This window comes from Diabrotica undecimpunctata, chromosome 1 (assembly GCF_040954645.1).
Source record: "Diabrotica undecimpunctata isolate CICGRU chromosome 1, icDiaUnde3, whole genome shotgun sequence".
NCBI lineage: Eukaryota > Metazoa > Arthropoda > Insecta > Coleoptera > Chrysomelidae > Diabrotica > Diabrotica undecimpunctata.
The window spans coordinates 107,777,640-107,803,034 of record NC_092803.1 but is presented as its reverse complement, the minus strand read 5'-3'; the positions used below and the strand labels follow the sequence as shown (position 1 = coordinate 107,803,034).

The following is a 25,395-nucleotide window of genomic DNA, read 5'->3' as shown; positions in this document are numbered from 1 at the left end:
ATTAGAAATACACTAAATGTGAACTAGGATGTGGGCAGTCATAGGTTTTTTGGTTTTGACATTCTCGAGAACATCATTGAAATACTAATCGCATACTAACGTATTTACTTTTTATTAAATTGAATGCAATAATTTTGTTGCTCTCATTTTTAAACTAAAGTCTTATAAATATTGTATAATTTTTATTGTCTTTTAGATTACACTGGCGTTAGCAACTGTTGTGGCTGTGGTTATGTACCGAATGTCCGTTTTGGTATCGTTAAAAGCATTTAATCCATCGTCAACGGTAGTTGTGGACAACAGCTCAGCTATGTTATTTACGACATGCACGGCAGCATGTATCAATTTAGTTTTTATTTTTATTTTTAATTACGTAAGTAGCCAAAAATCTTATATATTATATTTACTTTATGCAAAAAATTTAAGTTACTCTTACTTTATTGTTTATATTTAATACGATTAGTGACATAATACTCTGTCTTTTTTCTTTCTTGTCATAAGACAGAGAAATAAACGCTAAATGGAATAGAGAAGTTAAAAAAGACGTGGATAAGGCGAAAAATATAAACTGGGAGGCTAAGTGTGATGAACTGGACAGATTTATGGGTGGAACAAAAGTGGCGCAAGCTTGGAAAACATTAAAACAGTTTAGGAAAAATGAGAAAAATGAAGACAACATTTCTCTCATAAAGTTAAATGAATGGGAAGAATATTATACGAAACTGCTGAAAGAGGATAGAGTAGAGTACAGATGGGAAAAGATAAGGGAATTAATAGACAACAGAGACGAAAGACAGGAAATCCCTATAATAACATTATCTGAATTGACGGAAACCTTAAAAGAGGTTAAAAACGGAAAAGCCGCAGAGCCTGGGGACATTCCCATAGAGCTGGTTAAATATGGGCCGACTGCACTTTTAGAATTAATAATAGACCTTTTCAATAAATGTATGTGTGGAGACCAAGAAATCCCTAAAGATTGGAATAAATCTTATATAAGCTCCATATATAAGAGAGGGAATAAAAGAGACTGTTCCAATTATAGAGGTATTAGTGTGACGAGCTCTGTGGGCCGGTTGTACGGCAGAATATTAAAGAAGAGGGTTGAAAGACAGATACAAGATATTGAAGAACAAAGCGGCTTTCGTACCGGGAGATCCTGCCTTGATAATATATTTATCCTACGACAAATAATTGAAAAGCGTGTCGAAAGAAGTAGAGAGACCCATTTGGTATTTATAGACCTTGAGAAAGCATATGATAGTGTCCCGTTAAAGAAAATGTTTGAGGTCCTCAAAAGATCCGGATTGGATTCGACGTATATCCGAGCGATATATAAATTGTACGAAAATGCAGTTAGTTGTGTAAAAATTGGAACCAGAACCTCGAATGATTTTAAAGTCACTAAAGGCCTAAAGCAAGGATGCTGTTTGTCACCGACACTCTTTAAAATATACGTCCAAGAAGCATTGAGGAATTGGAGAAATAAATGTAGATTTATGGGCATCGAAGTGGGACAAGAAACTCTGTATACATTGTTGTTTGCAGATGATCAGGTGGTGGTTGCAACCGACGAGGAAGATATAAATTATATGAATCGAAAATTATTTGAGGAATATGCCAAATGGGGGCTTACTGTAAACATAAGCAAAACAGAATGTTTAAAAATTGGAGGAAATACCACAGATCTGAGGCTTGAAAACGCAGTCATAAAAGGCTGCAACCAGTATAAATATCTAGGAAGCATCATATCAGCAGATGGCAGAGTTAAGATAGATGTACAAAACCGAATAACCCAAGGGAAAAAATGCATCCGAATACTGAATTCATTACTGTGGTCTAATAAAATAAAGATGCATACCAAACTTCGCGTATACAGAGCAATTGTAGAACCAATTACCACATATGGTGCCGAATGTTGGACGATAACAAAGAATGAACGAGATAAAGTAGACGTTGTGGAAATGGATTATCTTAGAAGGTCATGTCGAGTATCGAGAATGGAAAGAATCAGGAATGAGGAAATACGAAACCGTACAGCAATTAGAGATACTCTTTCAGATAGAATACAAGGAAGGCAATTACAATGGTATGGTCACGTGATGAGAATGGAGGAGGAGCGGTGGCCAAAGAAAGCCTTAATGTATGTTCCGCCAGAAAGAAGGAAAAGGGGAAGACCGCCAAATTCCTGGAGAAGAGAAATTACAAAAACAATGCAATCTAGAGGCTTAGAAGAGGGAGATTGGAGAGATAGGAAAAGATGGAGGCTGAAATGCGGGAAGCGGCAATCGCCGTAGGACCCCCGTTATATGATGATGACATAATACTCACGATAGCAAACAAAATTTTGGATAAGAATCTTCATATCACTTTTATACCTGATTTTATTCCATGAAGATAACCAGCATATATCTTGTCTAACGCATGAAGTGTATGCAATTTTATTTAGTAATTATACAATAACTTAAAATTATCTTAAGTACTATCTACATAAAAAATACTAAAAGTCTAAAGTTTGTTCAAAAATTGCGCTACTGAATAGTTCATTCTTACAAAAGAGCATTGTTGCATTTGCCAATGTAATATAAATCGTTATAGATATATAAACCGTTATGTATACAGATATATTATTGCACAATTTTCTGGCATTGTGATTGATGGAATTTTTTGTTAAGTCCGAAGCTGATCATGTCAAATAAACTGCAGAATTTACATTTCTTGTTGGAAATAGCACCTTCTATTAAAGTATTAATGTGTTTGTGAATTAAGTAAATGAATTCTAAAATTAATAGAGCAGGATTAATAAATCTTTTATTTTTCTTAAAGTAAAATCTAGGGTATTGTCAATAAAAAGTCCCAAAAACTTAATTGAACTTGCGATATTTATTAGACTATTGTTAAGCATTAGAGGTTGTAAAATTACTCTAAACGACATAGTTAGTTTTATCAGTGTTAAAACAAAGCCCATTCGAGTCAGGGCAAGACTTAATATTAACGAGATCCCTACTTATGGAAAATTGTAGAATTAGCAAATCTAAACTACTCCAGATAACACTTATATCATCGACAAATAAAGTGATTCTACTATTAATTTTTAAGTCTGTCATGTTATAATGAAAAGTTGATAGGTTAATAAATGAAGAATTTAATAGACAACCAGTTAAGTTAACAGAGACAGTAACAGGAATGGTGACCAGCAGTTGGAACATATGTAAGTTGGAAAAGTGGAAAGCATTAGGAGAAACAGGGACAAGCTGGTTAACAGGTCTACTTAATAGAATTATTGAGAAAGCATATGATAGAGTTCCTTGAGAGATTCTGTGGTGGGCCCCAATAAGAAAGGAATTCCCAATAAATATGTAAAGATTGTGAAAGACATTTTATGTATGAGGGAGTAACAACTAGTGTTAGGGACAGGTATGGGAGAAACTGATAAATTTCATGTGAAAATAGGATTACACCAAGGTTCGGTGCTTAGTCCTTATTTATTCTCGTTACTTCTGGACCAAATAACAGTGAAACTACAGGGTAACATTCCATGGTGCTTAATGTATGCTGATGATGTAGTGTTAATAGGGAATAGTGAAAGCTACTTAGAACAAAAGCTGTAACAGAGGAGACAAGAGGAGTATTTGGAATGAGAATGCTTAGATGGATGGGTGGAGTGACAAAAAAGGATAAAATTAGGGATGAGTCTATTAGGGGAAGTCTAGGGGTAGCAACAATTGCTGACAAGATGAGAGAGTATAGGTTAGTAGGTATAGGTTAAGATGGTTTGGTTATATTCAATGTCAAGACGTTAATCATCTAATATGAAGAATTGCTGATCTGCGGGTTCCTGGAAGAAGTCGGAGAGGAAACCAAAAACCAATTAAACCCTGAAGTACACCACTGATTACTTGAAGCTCTACAGAAACCATTAAACAGAACCTTTTGGTTTTTTTAAGAATTTTTTCTTTTTCCTCTTCAAATACATTTGACAAGCTTCTTTTTTAACAGGATTATTACCAGAATAAGGTCTGCTATCTTTACCCTGAATTTTATTATTAATACATTTGCACCAATTATGCAATAATGTTCGTGTAGTTATTGTAATAATTAAATCTATTGTATTATGTTTGTGCTCCTTACAAGAAAAAATATCCAAATTTTGTCTAATAACGTGTTGTTTTATATCAGTTACTAGGGTTTTAGATGAAGGAGATGTATTTAAGAAAAAATTTATTGTCTGTAACAACATGTGAAAAAAATTGACAAATCCCTCCGTTGGATAACATAACCTGTAACCCCATCCATTATTGTATTCTCTTACTCGTATTAATTCATTATCTGGATTATTTTTTCCTGTAAATAAAGAAGTTTTACAAACTTCACATTTTTTACACAGACTTTTAATTTTTTTCAAAATGAATCCTGCTACATAATTTGTTACCAACTTGCTCAACTTCTCACGTAAATTGATAATATTTGTGGGAATAGTTGGTATGTCTTGCATAACATAGTCATTAGGAATAACATTTTCCCTGTTATTATAAAAAAATGGAAGTAAACCAATTTGTGCTTCCGTCATCTTCACAATTAAATGATGCTTTATGAATTTTAAAGCTTGAATTCACCATCATTGTTTTAAAAATACCAGCAAAACTTGATGGTGAGGGATTTGTATAGAGTGCCCCAAAAGCTCTAGCTTGTCCAAATATGTTTTCGATGGGATCCTGGTTCAAACGTCTGGGTAACAAGTATTTGAATCCAGATGTTTTCAAGGTATTCCAAATAGAAATTAAATTTTTAATCGTAAATATCCAATTTTTGAGGCTCGGGGGACGAGCTTGGTCATGTACTCTTTTTTTTTTCAAATGCCATTGACTGCAACATGGGCAAAGCCTCATTTGTCCAAAATCTAATATGATCAGATGTATCACTTATTCCACATCTCAGAATTTTTCCTCGCTCTGCAGATTTTCTTCCACCATTCACTGAATCGAACAATCTATCAAAGAAGAGTAGAAGTCTGGCAGTATCTGCTGCACCTTCCCCAATAACCTTGTTGTTGTCTGAAATAAAACAATAGAATAAACTGATACTGCAACAGCAGTTTTTGTCAAATTTACTTACCAAGTCTACTAGCTAACATAAGTGTTGATGAAAATCGTTGACTAAAAACTTGAGCAGCTAATTTGACTTTCATGTTCTTCATTTTTGATTCCTCAATGTGTAAATCTGTGATGTGCGGCAGTGCCCTTAAGCCTTCATTATTTTCAGAAGCACAATCATTTTCATATAATGATTTAATATGTTGCCACTTTGCAACTTTTTTTGTGTTTTGAAACATGTACTGTAAATTTTTTTTTAGAAGATTATTCCTCATTCCTTTTAACAAATGAGGTGGATCCAGTATTGGATAAATTTTGAAATCTCCTACTTCAAAAAAACCATATTCATATTTGTCACTTCTTCCTTGTTCCAAGTATTCCTTTTTTGTGTCTTTCATTAAAGAATTTAACACACTTACATTTACACCAACTTGGTCACATATTACTGTTATGGGCTTCAAACCTATAGCTATAACATTTTGCAACACACTGGTTAAGGCGTTTTTTAGTTGGGTGGATTTTGCTCCTCCTCTACTAGAAAAACAGTAGCTTATTGGAGCTTTTATATTTGATTTAATACCTCTAATCATAAAAAAGAGAACATGATCACATATGTAGGTACTTCTACCATCTACAAAATCCTCAAAACCCTCAATAAAACCCTGCCTTTCATTATAATTCAATCCTGGCATTAGACTCATTTCATCAAAAATTACTGACACAAATTTTTCAGTGTCATCAAGTTTATGAACTTTTTTTTCCAACGACTGGAAAATGTTGTTATTTAAGCCAGGTTCAAAATGAATTTTAATTAATAATCTATTTAAAGTAGCTTTACTAGGTAAAATAAATATTTTACATAGGAAGCGGTAAGATCTAGCACTTTGTTTGTACAGGGTTAAAGCCATTATTTTCTCATCCATAGTAAAACGACGTTGCTTTTTAGATTTATCTGCTTCTCTAAATTGACATTTGAATAATAATGATGACATATGGTTCAGTTTGTCAATATTTTCTTGTAGAAAAAATGTTTTCTGGAATTTTTCTGATTCCGCTAATCGCTTTTTAAAAGATAACTTTGAAATATTGGTATGATTATACTTTTTGTATAATCGCCTCATTTCAGTATAAAGTTTCTTTTTTTTAGGCGTTAGATCATTTCTTCTAATTCCAAATTGTCTTAAAACGTTCTTCGGACCTTGTTCTGAAAATAAAATATATCATTTAATAATATAGTAAAGATACAGTTTAATTTGATCATTAAAAATTGTAATGATTTCTACTTAGTTGTACATTTATAACATTAAACATTTGTACAACTTTCTCGAGGTCTGTTTCCTGGGTCAATTTTGTTCAGAAAAAGTTCATTTGATTACACTGAGATTGACTAACTTAAGAGTTCCATTTGAACTTTTGATGTTGGGTGTTTGGCATCTGTTGATACCCAAAATTGTATTAAGTGAGAGCAAATCAATAGATATATAATTGATTCTTTCCTAATGCAAATATAGTATTTACGGAATAAAAATATAGAAAAAGTTAAATGCATGCCTTGCGCCTTAAGCTCTCCTTTGCATTCATATTTCTGTTGCAATAGGTTGACTATTGTGTTTAGTGTACATTGTGTATTGTGTTTACTAAGGTTGTGTTTTCTATAGCTTTTTGTTTGTGGCATTCTGAATTTTTAGAGAGAATGTTAAGAATAAGCCACAATATACTTATATGCACTCTACTGCATACTACTCACCTGTAGTTTCATTAAAAGGAATGGTAGTGTCAACAGTTACTTCAGAATTGTATTCTTTGCTGCATGATGCATAGTTATGGTCATTTAACACTCCCACATCTAAAAATAACTTTTTTTAGTTCTATAAAAGGAAATAATGGTGCATGAAACATACTTTCTGCATAGTCTCTGTAGTTTTCTTGCTCCATACATCTCGTTGATCGAGCATAAGAATGATCTTGGGAGATAACTATAAGAGAAATGTTTTTTAGTCTAATGGATGAAACTAAAATACTTTGAAGAGTCATACTCACCTAACTCAATCTTGTCCTCTTTTTCAGTTTCTCCAGGATTAATCATATGATTGGAAATAAGATTTATTCCATTACCTGAAAATATGAAAGTTACTGTAATCTATATATATTTGAAAATTTTGGTAGTAGGTAGTGTTGTATTGTAATTAGGGCTGAAATACCAATACAAAAAAAATCATAATTTTACTAAAAACTTCCAATATTTTCATTTTCCAATTTGTTCAAAAGGCTAAACTTTAATATCATGTGACAGCACTGTTTTTGTAATACATGTTTAACATTTAGTTCAATGAAAATTTTGAAAGAATAACTTGTAGGATTTTTTAGATAAATAACTTACCTGATAACTTTAAAGTCGGAATTGCATTTGTATGTAATCTTTTGCAACCTTCCGAAAAATATATATTCTCGAAATGTTGATGACACACTCGTCTATTGGAATAAACTTTTTCAGGTTTCATTAAATAAAGTTCAGGATTATTAATTTTCTGCAACCAAAACTGAAATCTATTAAGATGCTTTTTAGGATTTGGGAACCTATGAAGCAAAATATTGTTTTTTTTACATGTGGAAACACAAAACGGGATGATGGAACGCATGGTGTAAACAACAAACAACCATAGCACACTACCACCTAGCATTGAAACTTCCGTGTTAAGGAATAAAACAATGATTGGCGCATCACCTAGTGATCGGGCGCGTAACTATATATACATGGCGCTAAATTCAAAAGTTTAGTAATATTACCTAGGATTGTGAACTCATTTTAAAGTAAAGGAAAATCGATATAATCCTAAAATAACAAGAAAAATCCTTATGCTATACGATAATAAATATTTTTCGTATACTTTTTGGGTTTTCTTGTTATGTTGGGACTATATTTATTTTCCATTACATTAAAATGCCAAAGTGGTTAAAAAAATTAAAGAATAAAATATAGAATAAAATCTTTATTTATAAAAATGTCACAAGAAATGTTATATGTGTTACAAGAAATATTAATAATACAAGCCATGTGTAGTATAATTTAGTTTTCTTAATGTTGTGACAAGAACTGGTCAGTATTTAAATAATTGTTTTGTCATTCTTATCAAGTTTTATGTGAATAAAAGTCTAATTCTGCAAAAGACATTTTACTACAATTTTATTCGCATAAATTTACAATGGGAAAGTACTTTAGACCAGATAAACTAGAGGCTGATCCAAACTGTCAAACTTCCACCAAAGAATTCAAACATTGGTAAGTATATAACATTCAAGAATTTTTTAGAAAGCAATGAATCTAAAGATAAATCCCTAGAAGATAAAGATAAGTACATGCTTTTAAAAAATTAATCTACGATTACATAAGCGAAGCAATCAATCTGGAAAACCAATTGCTTTTTTCACACATACCCTCACAGATTCTGAATGAAAACATTATGCAATTGAAAAAAAAGCATATGAGTTGAAGTATTAAAAAAATGCAGACATTATCTGGTAGAAAAGCAATTCTAACCAATTACAGATTAAATCACTATTTGGTTTATATAGAATGATGGTATATATCAAATCTAACAAGGAGAACTAGCTTTACTTCACAAGAATTTATTAATTATCTACACTCTAAAGGAATATATTCAAGTAGAACAACACCATATAATCATGAAGGAAATGGTTAAGTCGAAAAATACAATGAGTTATATGGAAATTGGTGAATCTAGCATAGAAAACCAAAAATTTAGAATTCACTTAATGGAAAACTGCTTTACCATGTGCTCTGCAATATATACGAAGTTTACTGTTGAATTGTTATATTATTGAATCAAGATAATGATGAAGGTCCAAATAACACACTAGAGAATTCCACTACTAAATAAATACCAGATGAGACAGAAAATTTACCTTACAATCATAATATAAGTTCCAGAAAAATATTCTGGTTATCAACAAAATTATGATTTTGATTAGATTAGCAAAATATTGCTTCTTGCAAAAAGAAAACCCAAGAATGAGGAATAACCGAATGATAGAAAAGAGAAAAAACGAACAAAAAAAAAGAACAATGGATAAGGTAAATAATTTATTTCTAAGGTATGCTTAAAGTTTTCACCCAGAATGTAAGCTTTGCTAAAACCTGATATAGTAACTTTATTTGCTCAGTATAAACTCCAAACAACAGAGGATAATAATGTTTTTATGCCTGAAATGACAAACACAATTACAATCAACAGATTTTTTCACCAGTATGTCATCTTAAGATCAGTCATCCCATCCCTATCATCAACAGAATAGGAAAGATCCCTGACGACACATTCAAATTTATTTATTCATAACTCTGAACGCCTTACCACTGTCTGTGTGGATGCAGGCTAATATACGGGACAAGCCGATTAAATGTTACAACTTACAATATACAAAATAGTGGTTAAGTACACAGTATTTTACAATAATAAAATTAAATAATGTGAAATAAAAATATATTATGTACACACACACACACACACACACACACACACACACACACACACACATATATATATATATATATATATATATATATATATATATATATATATATATATATATAAAATTAAACATGTAATTACATTTTAAAACCTATAAACCCAACAGTTCTATGATTCTAAAATCCAGCACAATAAAGGTGGAAAAATAACAACAAAAATAAAAAAATATGTAAAGTATTACCTAGTTACAATAAAAACATGAAGTATTTTACACAGTTAAGTTTCCAAACTCTATGGTACCAGTAACTCTTCTACTAATATTTATATATTTATTGAGGGACATATTAAATATTTACATTTAGGTTGTTTAACAAAGATAAGTATCTATTCAGTGGGCTATTAGCACCATAGGTTGTTCTACAAAATGGAACATTAAAAGTACATAGATGAGGCAAACCATGGTAATATGGTACTCTAAGACCAATCTCACTCACAAGAGAGGGACAGATTCCTCCTCACACTTAAAGCAGGCAAGCTCATATACCTCTCCATGATAGTGTAGTCATGGTCTGCTAATCTAATCCAACTTTGAAAGGCGCACACCTGTAGAAATTTATGTCGAACCCTCTCTAAGGTGATGCTTTTTAAGATAGTTGTTGAACCACTACCTACAAATAATTCAAATACTAAGCTAAGTAAGACTGGTTTTATAATATATAATTTTAGGTTAAATTTATAAACTAATTTGTAAAAGGTCAGATATAATGTGAATAAAAATATAGGTCAGTGGTATAATAGTTCTTACCTGGTCCTGGTAAAAACAAACTCGGAACGGCTGGTCTCGTAATACCGCTATTTCCAACATTGACTATATCTTCCTCTTTAAAATGACTAGCGCATACACGAAATTTGTTATAAATAGTTTCTTTTGCAGCATTCTCTAATTAGGGCTCTTAACAGCATTCACCCATTTATCAAACATATCCATATAATGTCCTGGACTTAAAAAACGGTATCGCTTGCCAGTAGTATCCATGCAATCTGGAACACATCTTTTTTTGTTCAGTTCTTCGTCTCTACATTGTTATTCCATGTAATGTGTTCGATTCCATAATAAAAAATCGTCGAAAATTGTACGATTTTGCACTATTTATATAAAAAAATTTAAATTATAAAATAAATTATAAGAAATAAAACAAATACAAATATGGCGCCGTATTTGTCTAAACTCAACTTTGACTTGATCACAGCACACTCCCTCCGCGCAGGAACGAGACTAGCAGCGCCACCAAACGAATGGGCGCCTAATCCGAACATGATTTGACCTTGGCTATCCCTGTTACCAATCTAGGTGTAATTTTATCTATGCAAACAACTATTTACATTTAATTAAATAAATAAAAAAATAGCCTACAATTTAATTGTCAATGTCAATTGTTAAATATGACAAGACAGTTGACTGAAGGCGACATCTCTGTATTGGAAAGGCAAGTAATTCGCTGTCTTGACCTTGACCATTTACGTGAAAGGTCTAGAGCACAGTTTAAATATAATATATTTAAATATCCATGTTTCGTCTAAATATATAAAATTTGTCCTTTCTTCTTTTAATTTAGAATATTTTCTTAGAAAGTTAATTCTTTTATGCACAACAGAACTTCTTTCACAAAGGGCTTTTCTGTTATCCTCCTTTTGAAATTTGAAACCCAAATTATGTATCACTTGCCATAGACTTGTTCTGCCAATTTCATTAAATTTTCTATCTTTTAATTCCGAGAAAATTGTATTTAAAGTCACATGTTCCTTGTTGGCTCGCATTCGATAAATGGTATCACGAATTTCAAATTTTTTTCCATCTGGAATATCTTTCGTTTTCAATGATAGGCGAGTTTTTCGGTGATCTTCTTTCGGCCGTTCATTATTGCGATTTTGTAATACTCCTCTTAGTTTGGTTTCACTAATTCCTAGAGCATCACATACGCGTTGTTGAACAGACATTACCGATTTTAAAGGACCGCCATTTTCTTTTTCATCCGTAAAATACTTATGTACACTACAAATTAGACTATCTACATCTAACACACGTCTAGGCATTTTTAAATATTTCCACCAAACATACAATGTCAACACTGGCAAAGAATCAATTCAACTGCAATATTGTAACAAATTTATACCTACCCTAATGTTATTTTAATGTATTTTAAAATATGACCATTAATGGTCATATTTTGGTGTATTATATTGGTGCCTTGAAACCCTTTTTTCAAGGCACCAAAATTAAGAAAGATTAGAAATTATTGTAATGGGCTACCTTTGCCGAATTTACAAATTTTATCCACAGATAAGAAGGATAATCGACCATTTTCGAGATCGTTTAAAACAATATGGTATGATGCGGCAGTAGTTTTAAAAATTCACTTTTTTGTTAGCCTTATCTACTGCTTTTAAATGTGAAGCAAAATGTTTGGGTGAGTAAGGGATATTCAGATTTGAAAAATTTATCAGCTAGTGTCAAAAAAATAAGAATCTTTGAAAGAACATTGTTTAAACAATTGTTTAGGTTTAAAAAGGTTAGAAAAAAAATACGCTGGACATATTACTTAATTCAATAAGTTATATAATGAGGAACTTAGAAAAAACAGAATTTTATTTTCATATTTAAATTGATGTTACGATTATTTTAGCAAAACAAAAACTTGCATTTCGCGGTCGGGATGAGAGCCATATTTCTTCAAATATGGGTAATTTTCAAGAAATTTTTAATTTTGCAGTTAAACGCAATCAGGAAATCCAGGATCATATTAAAAAACAGAAGGGGTATTCACGGGTTTGTCAAGAACAATACAAAACGATTTAATAGATTGTCTTGCTGATTAGGTACATAAAAGATGAAATTTCAAGAGAAATTATTGAAGCACAATTTTTTCTATACTAGCGGACGATACTACTGATACAACCGAAAAATCACAGTGTATTTTAACAATCCGTTTTGTTAACAAAATTGGTTAGATAACAGAAACATTTTTGGGGTTTTTTTGAAGATCTGCAGATGCTCCATATAGTTTAATGACAAACGTTTTTGAGTCATATGATTACAAAAATAAATTGAATGCTCAATGTTACGATGGTATATATATATATATATATATATATATATATATATATATATATATATATATATATAAAGGTATATGTGTCGCGTGTCGGTACCGGCATACTGAGGTCATGAGCCGCCACTGGTTTTACTGAATTTACCCTACTTTTTTACCTTTCTACATGAGACTGGATTTTACAATCCAATAATATCTTCAAGAAAGGTAAATAAACCTTGAGCAAATCCAGTAAAAACGATCCGAATAACGCTTGAAACCTGATTCTTCGCATAAACGATGGTTATATTTGCTTCTTTGAGGCATGAAACTATTATTTTTCATATAATTTTTAAATATGAATTTGAGGTGTATTGAATCAGGTTGTATCAATCTCAAATAATATTATTAATCACGCAAAAACCCTTGAAAAAACATGGTTTTGGGAGTGTTTAAATGAGTTTCGACCAATTTTTGAATGTTCTAAAGGACTCGGTCGGTACGGAAAAATTTGGAAAAAAAAAGAAAACAAGACCTTCAGCCATTAAAAAAAAATACGCTTTTTTAGAAAAACGAGTTTTTAAAAATAAACAAGTTTTGTAAAAGCCTTAACTATGCGTGTGGATTTTTTTTTAATTTTTAATTAAGTGTAACCCACTTAAAAAAAAACGAAAAAATGACGGTTTTGGTTGTAAAGAGAGGAGTGGAGGGTTTAAATTGGGCTGAATCTTCTTTTTTAATCACGTAAAACGTAAAAAATGAAAAAAATGCAATTCTAAGAATGAGGGCATTTTGCCTATCTTAACGAGGGTACCCTCCTTTTAGAAACATGTATCCAACACTAAATATTACAGGTATATGTCAAACTTTAATTAAACAGTTACAAAGAAACATTAAGGGAATTAATATATTTAGTTGACCCCGAGTTTGCAAACAGAAAGTCTTCGATGCTGACATTAAAAGATCTCTTCAATAGTGTTGTCGATTGTTTGGTTTTTTACACGGTCACATTGAGTAGACGGCCGCTTTCCTCATTTATGGACCACATCTACGCACAACAACATCTATGCACATCTTCCATATCTTGTTCGGATCCTATTTAGGGTGGATAATGTTTTCCGTGGAAGATCAAACACTCATGGCTTCTGGATAATGCATGGCATGTTGTTGCTGTTTTTGCACTGGGAACCATTGAGTGATGAGTTGATTTAATTGCCCTAGCTGTCATCCTCATCGTGGTGTGCAGCTGAGTGTCGACATCTTTTCACGTGTGGGCTGTGTACTCCAATTGGAGAAAAATATTCAGCAGTCGAGAAAACAAGGACCAGGGCAATAAAGCGAAGAATGGAAGTCGGTACTCCGGTGGAACCGCAGAGCTTTCGTGTAATGTTGTTTCTTGTACTTAAGTTTCGGTCATTAATTTTAAATGCTTTTAAAAATAGTGTTCTGTCTATTATTACCCCCACGTACTTCGGTGTTTTGTTGTGGATAAATGTGGCATTTTCGAATCGGATGTTGAGTTCCTTTTCGTCAAGTTTATTGTTCAGATATTTTGGAAGCAGTTGTTTGTAGTCTTCACTTGCGGAAATATTTGCTCAGTATATTTGGGTTTGCCTTAAGGATGTCCTCGGACTGGGAGAACCCAGTCCTCGGTGTACCCGAACTTTATTGTGTTTCCGGCATAGCTGCTAAGTATAAGCTAAATGGTGGTGGAGGAAGCACTGACCCTTATAGTAGGCTAACACCGCTTCAATGTAGGTGGTGAGTGACATTATATGGTCTACACAATTTCGTCCTGTTCGACTGAAATCACCTGAAATAGTTCTGGGTTATTATATATAAGTATTTATATTACATATATATATATATATATATATATATATATATATATATATATATATATATATATATATACTTATATAGAAGCCTCTCTAGTAGTTTGTAGGTAACAGACAGAAGCTCAATTGCTCTGTAGCTTTTTGGGTTGTCGTGTTATTAGAGCGTTTTAGTTCTTTTGGGATACTTGCAATTTGCATGGTGTCTTTGAAAAATCGAGCCAGCCAAACTTTAGTATACTTGCCACAATTTATTAAAAGTTCAAGATGAATATTGTCAAATCCTGGTGCTTTTGCTGGCTTAACGGCTTTAATAGCCTCTTCACTGGTAATGGGCGAGAATGTTCCGTATCTGTGGTTTCATGTTTTAAAGTGTTCAGTTCTCTCTTCACGTCGATTGAGTGTACTATCTCTTTTTGTGCACTGGATCTTTTTACTATGTGTGACGCTACGACATCTGGTTTTCCGCTGTTTCGGTCCACTTTTTGCTTTTAGCGGCATTCATGTTGTAAAGTAGTTTATCCGCTATTTCTTGATCGTCAGTTTCAAGAAAGCTCTGGTATAATTTATCGCTAGTCTGTGACCAGCCGGGGATGTATTTTTTGCGATATTCTATTGGTATGTGTTGCTTTGCTATGCATTTATCAAGATCGGTAGAAAAACCATTGCAGTTAGCTGTTTTAAAATTTCATCTTGGACGTAGGATAGAACTGATTAAGGCGATTTGCGCCCTTTTGCTTTTCTATTATTACTGCACAATGTTCGGTGTGTGGAAAATCAGTTAGAACTTTTCGTGAAGCTCTTAATGGTAAGACTCTGTTGTCGATTGTGTTCCCACCCCCACGCTGCTGATATGAAGGTCAGTCGATCTTTGTTATCAAAATTCCGAAAGAATATTTTACGAAAGAAGTATGCCATTATGAATTGTAAAAGTTGTTTAAAATGTAACGTTATAAATTAATGTCTCGAAATTATAGTTGTATTTTTAAGAGTATGACGTTTTTGGATAACTTCTAAATGGAATCTAGTGATTAATAAAATTGAATCTAAGAGATCCAAGAGAGTATTTTAGATTTTTTTATATTACAAAAAGCTTAATAGTTTTGATAAAAATACTTATCGGAACTCTGTAAACAATAGGAACAGTTCCTGTCATTTGAGCTGATTAATTAAAAGTCTAGAGCCTTTAGTTGTTGATTGCTATTTACTGTAACAATTTTTTTTAATTTTAAAGTGAAAAATTGAAGAAAAAGAACAAGGAAGAAGAAGAGAAGAAAATATAAAGTATACAAGTCAACATTATTAATATAATTCCAAAATTATCAAAAGAATTACGATTACATATTTCGGTATATCAAATATTTCTATTCCAACTATTACACATTCTCGTAACATAGAAATCTCATTGATGACTTTAGAAGAAAAATTTATAAAATGTTTATTTCGTTTGTTTCAGATATATTCCTACATTGCGGAGTACTTAACAGAGTTTGAATTACTCAGAACACAGACTGAATTTGATGATTCTCTCACGCTTAAAATATATTTACTCCAATTTGTTAATTATTACGCTTCCATTTTTTACATCGCCTTTTTTAAAGGTAAATTTGTTGGGTACCCGAAAGAATACAATACTATTTATGGGTACCGACAGGAAGAGGTAAGTAATTTATAATTGCAATACTGAAAATAATGATCCAGTCTGTTACGTTCAATATTGAAGATAAGGTCCCCTCAAAAGTAGCTATTTAATTAGATCCCTTTTTATGGATAGAGTTATATGTATACATTTATATATTTATATTTATATATACATATATTTATATATATATATATATATACAGGGTGGTCCTTAAGTAATTTTACAAACAGAAACCGTAGATTGTGCACTTTAAAATATTACGATTTAAGCCAACTTGCTTTAATAAAATGTTGATATTAAGAAAGATACAGGGTGTTAAAGTGGAAATTTAAAATTTTATTTTTCGCTATAACTTTTATGTTTGTAAATGTTTTTGGACAAAAATTTACAGTTAAATGCTTTTAAGTAGGATAAATTAAAATTTTATACTTACTTTACTGTAACTAATAGAGGGCGCCACATATGCCACATGTGTGGCATAAATTTGCGCTTAACTTTTTTGCTCTTTAAGTTAGCTCTATTTATCTTAAAAAATATTAAAGATACATTATTTTTACAAAGAAAAGGTATACTTGTTAGTAACCTGAAAATTTAACCGTTTTCGAGATAAATGCATTTTATAAGTCAGTTGCACAATAATTCTTAGTTTGATATTTGTGCAGTAAAACACTGAATACCTGTAGATAAGCATAATTCATAGTTTATTCTTATTAAAACAACTCAAAGATGATAATGTAATATTACAAAATGCTTTGTTATGGGTGGTAAATGTCTTATTGGAGAAAATATATTTCATCATTCTTTAGGTGCCGTATTCAGACGTTGGCCGTCATCATGTTTACAATTTCCCTTTGATATCGGTTCTTAAGTTTCTATAATGGCGTTGTATTATTTTTTCTATATTGTTAAATGCTAAAAACCCAAAATATGTGGTTTATGCAAGATGGTACACTACCACATTCTAGAGAGAAGGCAGTTAGAACATACTTAAATACAACTTTTCTGAACGTTGGATTGGTTGTGGTAGTCATATTCCTTGACACTGTGGTGAGATATTGATATAATTATTTAATTCATAAAAAATCCGAAAAGAATACTTATTATTCACCACGTGAATTGTTCACCCATTCTTATTAGGACAAATAGGAACTAGAGCACAGGTATTGAATAACACATATGTGTCCTGTTTGATAATACTTTTGCTACAAATATAACCTGAAAGACCCAGCATTTTTACAAAAACATCATCGTTGTCCTAATAACCAATATTGTTATAAATATAGTAAACACACAGGCAATTTAGTTCAGCATAATATTAGTTCGTTAGTATCCAAAATAATATATTCATCCAATATACATTATAGCCACCACGTAGCCCCGAATTTAATCAGCTTGATTTTGGTGTATGGGGCGCATTAAAACAACATGTCTATAAGAATGCCATAAACATTCGCAACCAACTATGGGAAGAAATAAATACTGCAGCAGTTTCTTTAGAACCAATGATGCTATTTAATATGAGACGATCTTTTATGGAATATATTGACAAATGAATTAAAGAAAATGGAGGACATATCGAACACTTACTTTGGCAAAAAGTTATGTTATTTAGTTTAACTATTTCTTAATTTGGTTTGTAAAAAAAATGTTTTGATTATGACTTTAATTTAACATAAAACGTAAAATGTTTGATGTAAAATCCTATTATTCTGTTATTTTGTCAAATCCTATTATTAATTATCCTGCTGATATATTTATTTTATTTAATATTTCGTTAACTATTAACTTTATTTAAAGGTATTTTATACCAAAATGCAGAAGTATTAATGTTTTTGTCTATTTTTTCTTCGTTGTCTGGAGTAATTGCCTCAGATCAGAATTATGCAGCTGATTTTTAAAATGCGATTATCTCAAAAACTATTGAGTTTAAAAGTTATTAACAGGTATAACATTTTTTTGTTAAAATAATGTATCTTTAATATTTTTTATCCCAAATACAGGTAACTTTAAAAGCAAAAAAGTTAAGTGCAAATTTATACCACATATGTGACATAAGTGGCGCCCTCTATCAGTTACATTAAAGTGTGCAACCAATTATAATTTCTCATATTTAAAAGTACCCAGTTGTAAATTTTTATACATAAATGTTTACAAACATAAAAGTTATAGCGAAAAATAAAATTTTAATTTTCCACTTTAACACCCTGTATCTTTCTTAATATCAACATTTTATTAAAGCAATTTGGCTTAAATCGTAATATTTTAAAGTGTAGAATCTACTGTTTCTTTTTGTACAATTACTTAAGGACCACCCTGTATATATATATACATGTTATATAAGTTTGTCATAATATTGTTTTACTTGTTTATTATTATTGTTTTGACATGTTGATGTTTAACATCTTTAATCAACTTTCGCCAACGTATTTGAAATTATAACAACATCATCAGCGAAGCGTAAATGATTCTCTATGCTATCCATTATTTACTTCTACATTATCCCAGGTTTCTATTTATTGATCGGTGTGAATATATTGGCATATATAACAGGCATATAAAAATATGCCTGTTTTTTGTCATTTATAGATTATATAGGCTCCAGTAAATTTAGATTAAGCCTCGTATTTTAGTATTCTAAAATTTATGAGATGTCCTTCATACAAAAAGTCAGATTATAGAAAAACTTTAGAAATGAAAAAATTTTAAAAAATGTAGAAACATTTTAAACAAGTGTTTAACAAATTAAGTAGAAAGATATTAGTACGGAACACAATATTAAAGTTTCCAGAAAACTAATACGAATGTAAGAAAAGCAACAATAGACACAGAAAGAGTGTTAACAAAAAAAAATAAAATAATATAAGATATCGAAGGTAACTCGTTATCAACAATAGAATTTATAATATTCAATATTATTTAAATAAATTCCGAAAAAAATAAAGCCGAATCTAGATTAAAATGTCTAAATATCAAGAAAGTAAAAACAAAATACATGCATGCCTTTCAAGTAAAGAAAGCTCAATTGGATGAAATAATACGAATAGACAGATATAGTTTCGAAGAAGGAGAAATTTTTAAATATGTGGAGGTACTAATTAATGGAAAGAATAAAAAAAATTGATCCTAAAGCTAGAATTTAATTAGGAAATATTGGTTCTTACAAAAAATAAAAAAATATTAAGCGGTAACTTAAGATAAGTCCAAATACAAAAATTGAAATTAATGCATGCTGCAGAAATCACCTGTTATATTAAAAGAGCTAGAGCACCCAAAAATATTCTAAGAAAGATAATGCGAAATATAGTAGCAGTATAAATAAAAAAACGAAGATTTAAGGCAATATATGAATTAGGAGATTTAAGAATTTCTGAAATATGAGAGCATGGTCAGATTAATAAAACACATAGGATAATATGATATGGATTGATATTCAGAAGGGAAGAGACAAAACTCAAGTGCAATAAATGAATGGACACCGTCAAGTAAGAGAACAAGAAACATGTCCAAGATGTGATATAGGGAAGAGATGGAAGAAGACATAAGAAATATGGAGATACGACGTGAAAAAATAGTGGAAGACGTGAAAAAATAGTGGAAGACTTGAAAACAATCCTAAACTCTAAAAGATTTATCAGACTCGATTGATCTACACATAAAACAAGGATTTTGAAGTGAAAAACAGTTAAAGCTACGGCTGAAGTAGCTTTAGTACAGTTTGATAACATTTTAAAAGTCATTTATGAATAATTCTTATATCTCAACATTAAAACATCTTTTTGCATTCGAATGATTTATTTTGGTGTAGTTAGCTTTTTGTTGTTCTATTTTTTGTCAGTTCTTAGAATTGGTCTTGTTATCTTTTATAATTCATAATTTGTTCTTTATATAAAAAACCAGCAATATTCCTTCCTCATATGCATTACGATTTTTATTACCAGCTTCGTGAATATTATCTCAGGATCCAGGTATTCTTCATCAGCTATTCCATTGCCGTGTGTTCCACGATGATCTGGAACCGATACCAATGTGACATTGTTACGTTTCACCAGCCTGTCGAGTTCTTCTTGGCATTCCTACGCCACCCTAAAGTCAACTGTTTCATTTCAGCACAGTTGCAAATTAGAGTTTTTTGTCGATGTGTGATAATGATAACGGATGTAAAATGTATTCTTCAAATCAGTGAGGTCCGTCCAAAGCGACCGAAGGCGCAAACATCAGCGGCTATGGGAAAGAAATTTGTGTAGAAAATCGTTCTACAAAACAGGCATCGAATTGGGTAGGATTTACTACAGCTTATCAGGAATTAAGCAGCATTGGTGATGGTTATTAGTAGGAGCGTTACGTATCAAAGTATACTATCATTTTTTTGTGGTTCTTTTCCCAATAGGAATAAAACAGTGTCGATCATAGCAAATGGTTTATTAATTGATTTGGAAATAAAGATTATAAAAAATTAAGATTGTATATATTTTCAGTGTGGTACTGGAGGTTGCCTGACTGAACTCTGTATTCAACTCGCAATCATCATGGTTGGTAAGCAAGCCATGAATACCATTTTAGAAATGCTCTTCCCCTTATTCTATAAATGGTTAAATACTCTGAAGGTGAAAACTGGTTTAACAAAGGAACAACAATCTTGCAAACACTGTAGGCCGCAATGGGTGAAAGATTACAAGCTAGTTATGTGGGGGCCAAGAGGTCTATTTCCTGAATACTTAGAAATGGGTAAGTATATTTTTTAGCTAAAAGAGCCCTTTGTAATTTTTGTAGTAATGTAATTTGATCGTCAAATAAACCAAGCAATAATGTGTTGTCGCCTTTTAAAATATTGTATTTCGTTTTAATAATGATTGTACTGTCAAAACTCCAAGACAGAGCTTTTCAATTCTCTTTTTTAAATTATATAAGCTTTGTCCATAAAATTGTACAATTTTCAGTGACAATAAAGCATATTTCTATTCTTACGTATCATTATTTTTGGAAGATTGGCTATCATTCCAATAATTTCCACCTTATCTACTGCCACTCCTATCAACAGATTTCATTCATTAATTATATCCCTAAATAACTTTCTCTACAGTTCTTACTTCCACATTGCTGATCCGATACAGTTCATTAGTAGGTTCCGCCTAATATTCTTATGTGTAACCACATCCCAAATGCCTTCAGATCTATTAGACTAGGGTCATTTAACATTTTTGTACTACTATGTAGGGGAAAATGAAATACGCAAGACATTTGAGCCACTAAATTTTAAGTTTTAATTTTCCGTAACAAAAAAAGTGTTTTTATTTTAAAATCTATAATGTCAAAATACCCTAAGACTGTATATAATATAATTTATTTTTGCAGTGCTTCAGTATGGATTTGTAACCATATTTGTGGCAGCATTTCCATTAGCACCGTTTTTTGCTCTATTGAACAATGTTCTCGAAATGAGATTAGATGCTAAGAAACTATTGACGTTCTATAGAAGGCCTGTATCACAAAGAGTACGTGATATTGGAGTCTGGTATAGAATATTGGATTCAATTGGAAAATTATCGGTAATAACGAACGTGAGTATTTATCTCTTCTTTTTTTCTTTTCTACATAATTGTTTCCACAATTGTATTTTGTTCGAAAACTATTTATCTGTTTAAAAACGATAATATTATTAGGAATAATTAAACTTGTAATAACCTTTCCACTTTCAGATTGAAAACAGTTATCAAAATATTTTCAAAATAAACATTTTTTTCTATCTATCCTATTCTTAAATATTATATTTTTATGGGATTAAACCACAATTGATTGTAATAATAATTACATTTTACTTTTGCTTTTGACTTTCGATTTCCACTTCGGAAATAGTTTTTTCAAAAAACTATTATTTTAAAAATAAGGAGTAATTTAACCTGTAGGCGCTTTGTTTTGCCAGTTGACAGGTGACTTACCTGGCCTCGATCTTGTAGAGAAATAGCCATGTTTTGAGTTGAAAATTCTGAGGGTGGTGTTGTACCCTGGGGTACAACACCTGATCTTTTTTTTGTGTTTATGTTTATTATTTATTCATTTTGTCGGCAGCACAACATTGTTTTTAAATTTGAAATGACATAACCGACAATTATTTGATACTGTGAGTACAGTTCATTTTATAGCATATAATATATAGGATTTTTAATTGAAGAAATTTAACTTGTTATTGTTACTGCATTTATATAATTTGATATGGATATTAGAAGAAAAATAAAAACTAAAGAAGTACTTATTTGTCAGTTCGACTCAGTTTAAGTAGTTGATTAAAATAACGTCTGTAATGTCGTATAGATTTTTTCTCTTCTAGGGATTCATTATTGCGTTTACATCCGATTTCATTCCTAGGCTGGTATATTTAGGTACGCATGATAGTTTGGAAAACTATCTGAATAGTACACTTGCATATTTTAATACGAGCGATTTCAACAAAAACTCAAGGCCTAAAAACTGGGAGTCAGAATCAGTTTGTCGGTAAGTAAAGAAAGCAACCATAATTTACAAAATGAATGGTGGACGTGATAATAATATTAGTTCTGGATGACTGTTACGTTTACGTGTCTAATGTTAGTATTATTCTCTTTTTTTCTTTTCTTCTTCAACTTCCGTCTTTGTTCAGAAGGTTGGATTCATAATTTGATCCTGGTTTTCACTAATAAAAAAACGTTGAGATACCTTAACGTTTAAATTTAAATGTGCGCTTTTTAAACATAAATTTGAATGTACAGGGTGATCCACGCAAGTCTTTCATAGTCCGTAATCTGTATTTTAAATTAAACACCCTGTATATTCTTATATTTTTAAAAGCTTCTTAACAACCTGATCTCAACGAAATATATCATGTAGGGTCTTTTATGAATAATACAAGGTGAAATTTTGAAATTAATTATAATTTTCTTCAAGACAATTAATTCATAGAATATCCGAGGTAATTGATTGGATTATATTAAAGTAAATGCTCAAAATGTTCTCCACCTTGTTCTTGGCAATAACATAGTCTCCTATAAAACTCGTCCCGAACTTTGTTTAAAGTTTGAGGTGAAATATTCCGTATTTCTGTAGTTATCCTTTTTTTGAGGTCTTCAATGCTAGTTGGTTGAGTTGCATATACTTTGTTCTTGAGATAACCTACCAGAAAAAAATCCAAAGGCGTAAGATCTGGCGACCTAGCTGGCCAATCAATAGTACCCCTTCGTCCAATCCATTTATCGAAGAAGATTTCATTCAAGTAATTTAACCATTAAAGCATAATGGGGTGTTGCACCGTCCTGCTGGAACCAGACAGTTTCATGCGGTAGGGTCGGATCTATTGGATTGGGATATAAGTTAGCCAACTGAGGAAGAACATCGTCTCTTAGCATGCTTAAATATTTTTCCGCTGTCAAATTACCATCTACAAATATAGGACCAAAAATATGATCTATAATACCTGCCCAAACATTCAACTTTTGAGGATGCTGAGTGTGTGTCTTACGCATCCAATAAGGATTCTCCGCTGACCAATATCTACAGTTTTGTCGGTTTACCTCTCCGTTCAATGTAAATGTTGATTCATCAGAAAAAAGAATTGTGCCAAGAGCTATTTAATTTGTGTTAATTTTATCCATCATTCTTTCACAGAAATCCATTCTACGATCTGTGGACCATACAATTTATATGGATGAACTTTTTCTTCATGGAGACACCCTAGGACAGTTGTGTGACTCACATTTTTGTGACTTGCAATTTGATGTGAACTTAACGTTGGATTCTCTGCGACACTTAACAAAATATCCACTTTCACCTCATCTTCAATGAAGTTCGGTTTTCTTTTTAATGGTTTGACATGTCCAAGTTTTCTGAATTGTGCATAAATTTTAGACACAGTACCTTGTGCAATATTAGGCAACTGATGATACTCTGATTAAATAAGTTTGCTACTTCAACTTGACTTTTAAAATTCTCCCCGTAACCGATCATCATTAAAATCTCAATTCGATGTGTCTCAGTTAAATATTTCATTTTCTGCAAGAAATTAGGTTTTAATTAGGAATTTATTATTTTAATGTAAAATGTCAACACACCAACAACTGATTGATAAAAATCCGCATTATTTACCGATTTAGTTTAATTAGCAGACTATCTATACAGTTCTTACCTATTCATGACAAAAAATGTTAACACGGTTACTAAACAGAAATTTTTCCCAATATACTGACACTTAGAGTAGAAGTGTATTGAGTGTATTTAGGTAATTTAAAATAATATCATAACACGTGATAAATTATTAATTTATCACGTAAAGTATAAAGTTTTTATTATTTTCTATAATAAGGACACAAACAATTTTATTCCATAAGTGGTTTCCACACTGTATGTGCCTTAGTTATTTGTTGACTTACCTCTTCCTCTATTTGTAAGTTAGTAGATAATTTAAATTCCTAGATAGTCAATTTTCGTTTTTTCTATGGATACTTTTTAGTATACAACTAGTGCGACATCCTCTGGAGATCGTCTTCGTTTGATATTATTCTTGTCGTTAGCTTTATGGTTGTGTTTAATACAGTGCCGGCAAAAAAATCTTTACACAGTGAATAAAACACAAATTCAGGATAATTGTTATTTTAATTTTACAAATTATTACTTTGTCATATCACCCTTGTAGTCGATGACAAGCTGGATTCTCTTGGGTATGGATTGATCAAGGCTCAAGAAATATTTTTCTTCCATGGTCATTCACAACCTCTTTAACTCCTCTTTCAGCTGATTTATGTTGCTCGATCGACACTCTTGAACCTTATTTTTCATCATATTCCATGCGTTCACGATGGGATTAAGGTCGTGCGAGTTACCTGGCCATTCAAATACGTTGATATTGTGATCATTCAAGAACTTTGACACTGTCTTGAAATTGTGAGCAGGGATTTCATCGTGCATAGAAAAGTCACATTCGTGAATTTCCCATATGTTCAATAAATGTTGTTTTAGGACAGTCACATAGTTGCTTGATTTCATTGTAACATTCTTTGGCAAGAAATACAACCCTGCCCTTCCTTTATTTCCACTAAACGCGTCCCATAGCAATTGACGCGGTGTGTGGACGACGAACAAATTTGGAGCTTCCTCTTACTAACCTGAACGTTTTTTTAGGAGCTCCAGAACCAGATTTTCTTTCCGGAACAATCCGTGAAGGCAACGACACAGCCGACCGTTTCAATTGATAAATTGCCTCTTTTGAAACACCAATATCACGTG

The 25,395-nt window shown here is 31.5% G+C and overlaps 1 protein-coding gene across 6 annotated transcripts in view; it reads left to right on the top strand.

Moving 5' to 3' along the window:
* The window catches only part of LOC140452119 (anoctamin-5-like), a 127,185-nt gene that overhangs the window by 84,279 nt on the left and 17,511 nt on the right, over positions 1-25,395 (top strand). For all 6 annotated transcript variants that reach the window (XM_072546205.1, XM_072546239.1, XM_072546231.1 and 3 more), the window contains 5 exons: positions 197-373; positions 15,961-16,164; positions 20,622-20,871; positions 21,499-21,704; positions 22,472-22,635. In XM_072546205.1, coding sequence (XP_072402306.1) covers positions 197-373; positions 15,961-16,164; positions 20,622-20,871; positions 21,499-21,704; positions 22,472-22,635 — 1,001 coding nt within the window. The remainder of the gene's footprint in view (positions 1-196; positions 374-15,960; positions 16,165-20,621; positions 20,872-21,498; positions 21,705-22,471; positions 22,636-25,395) is intronic.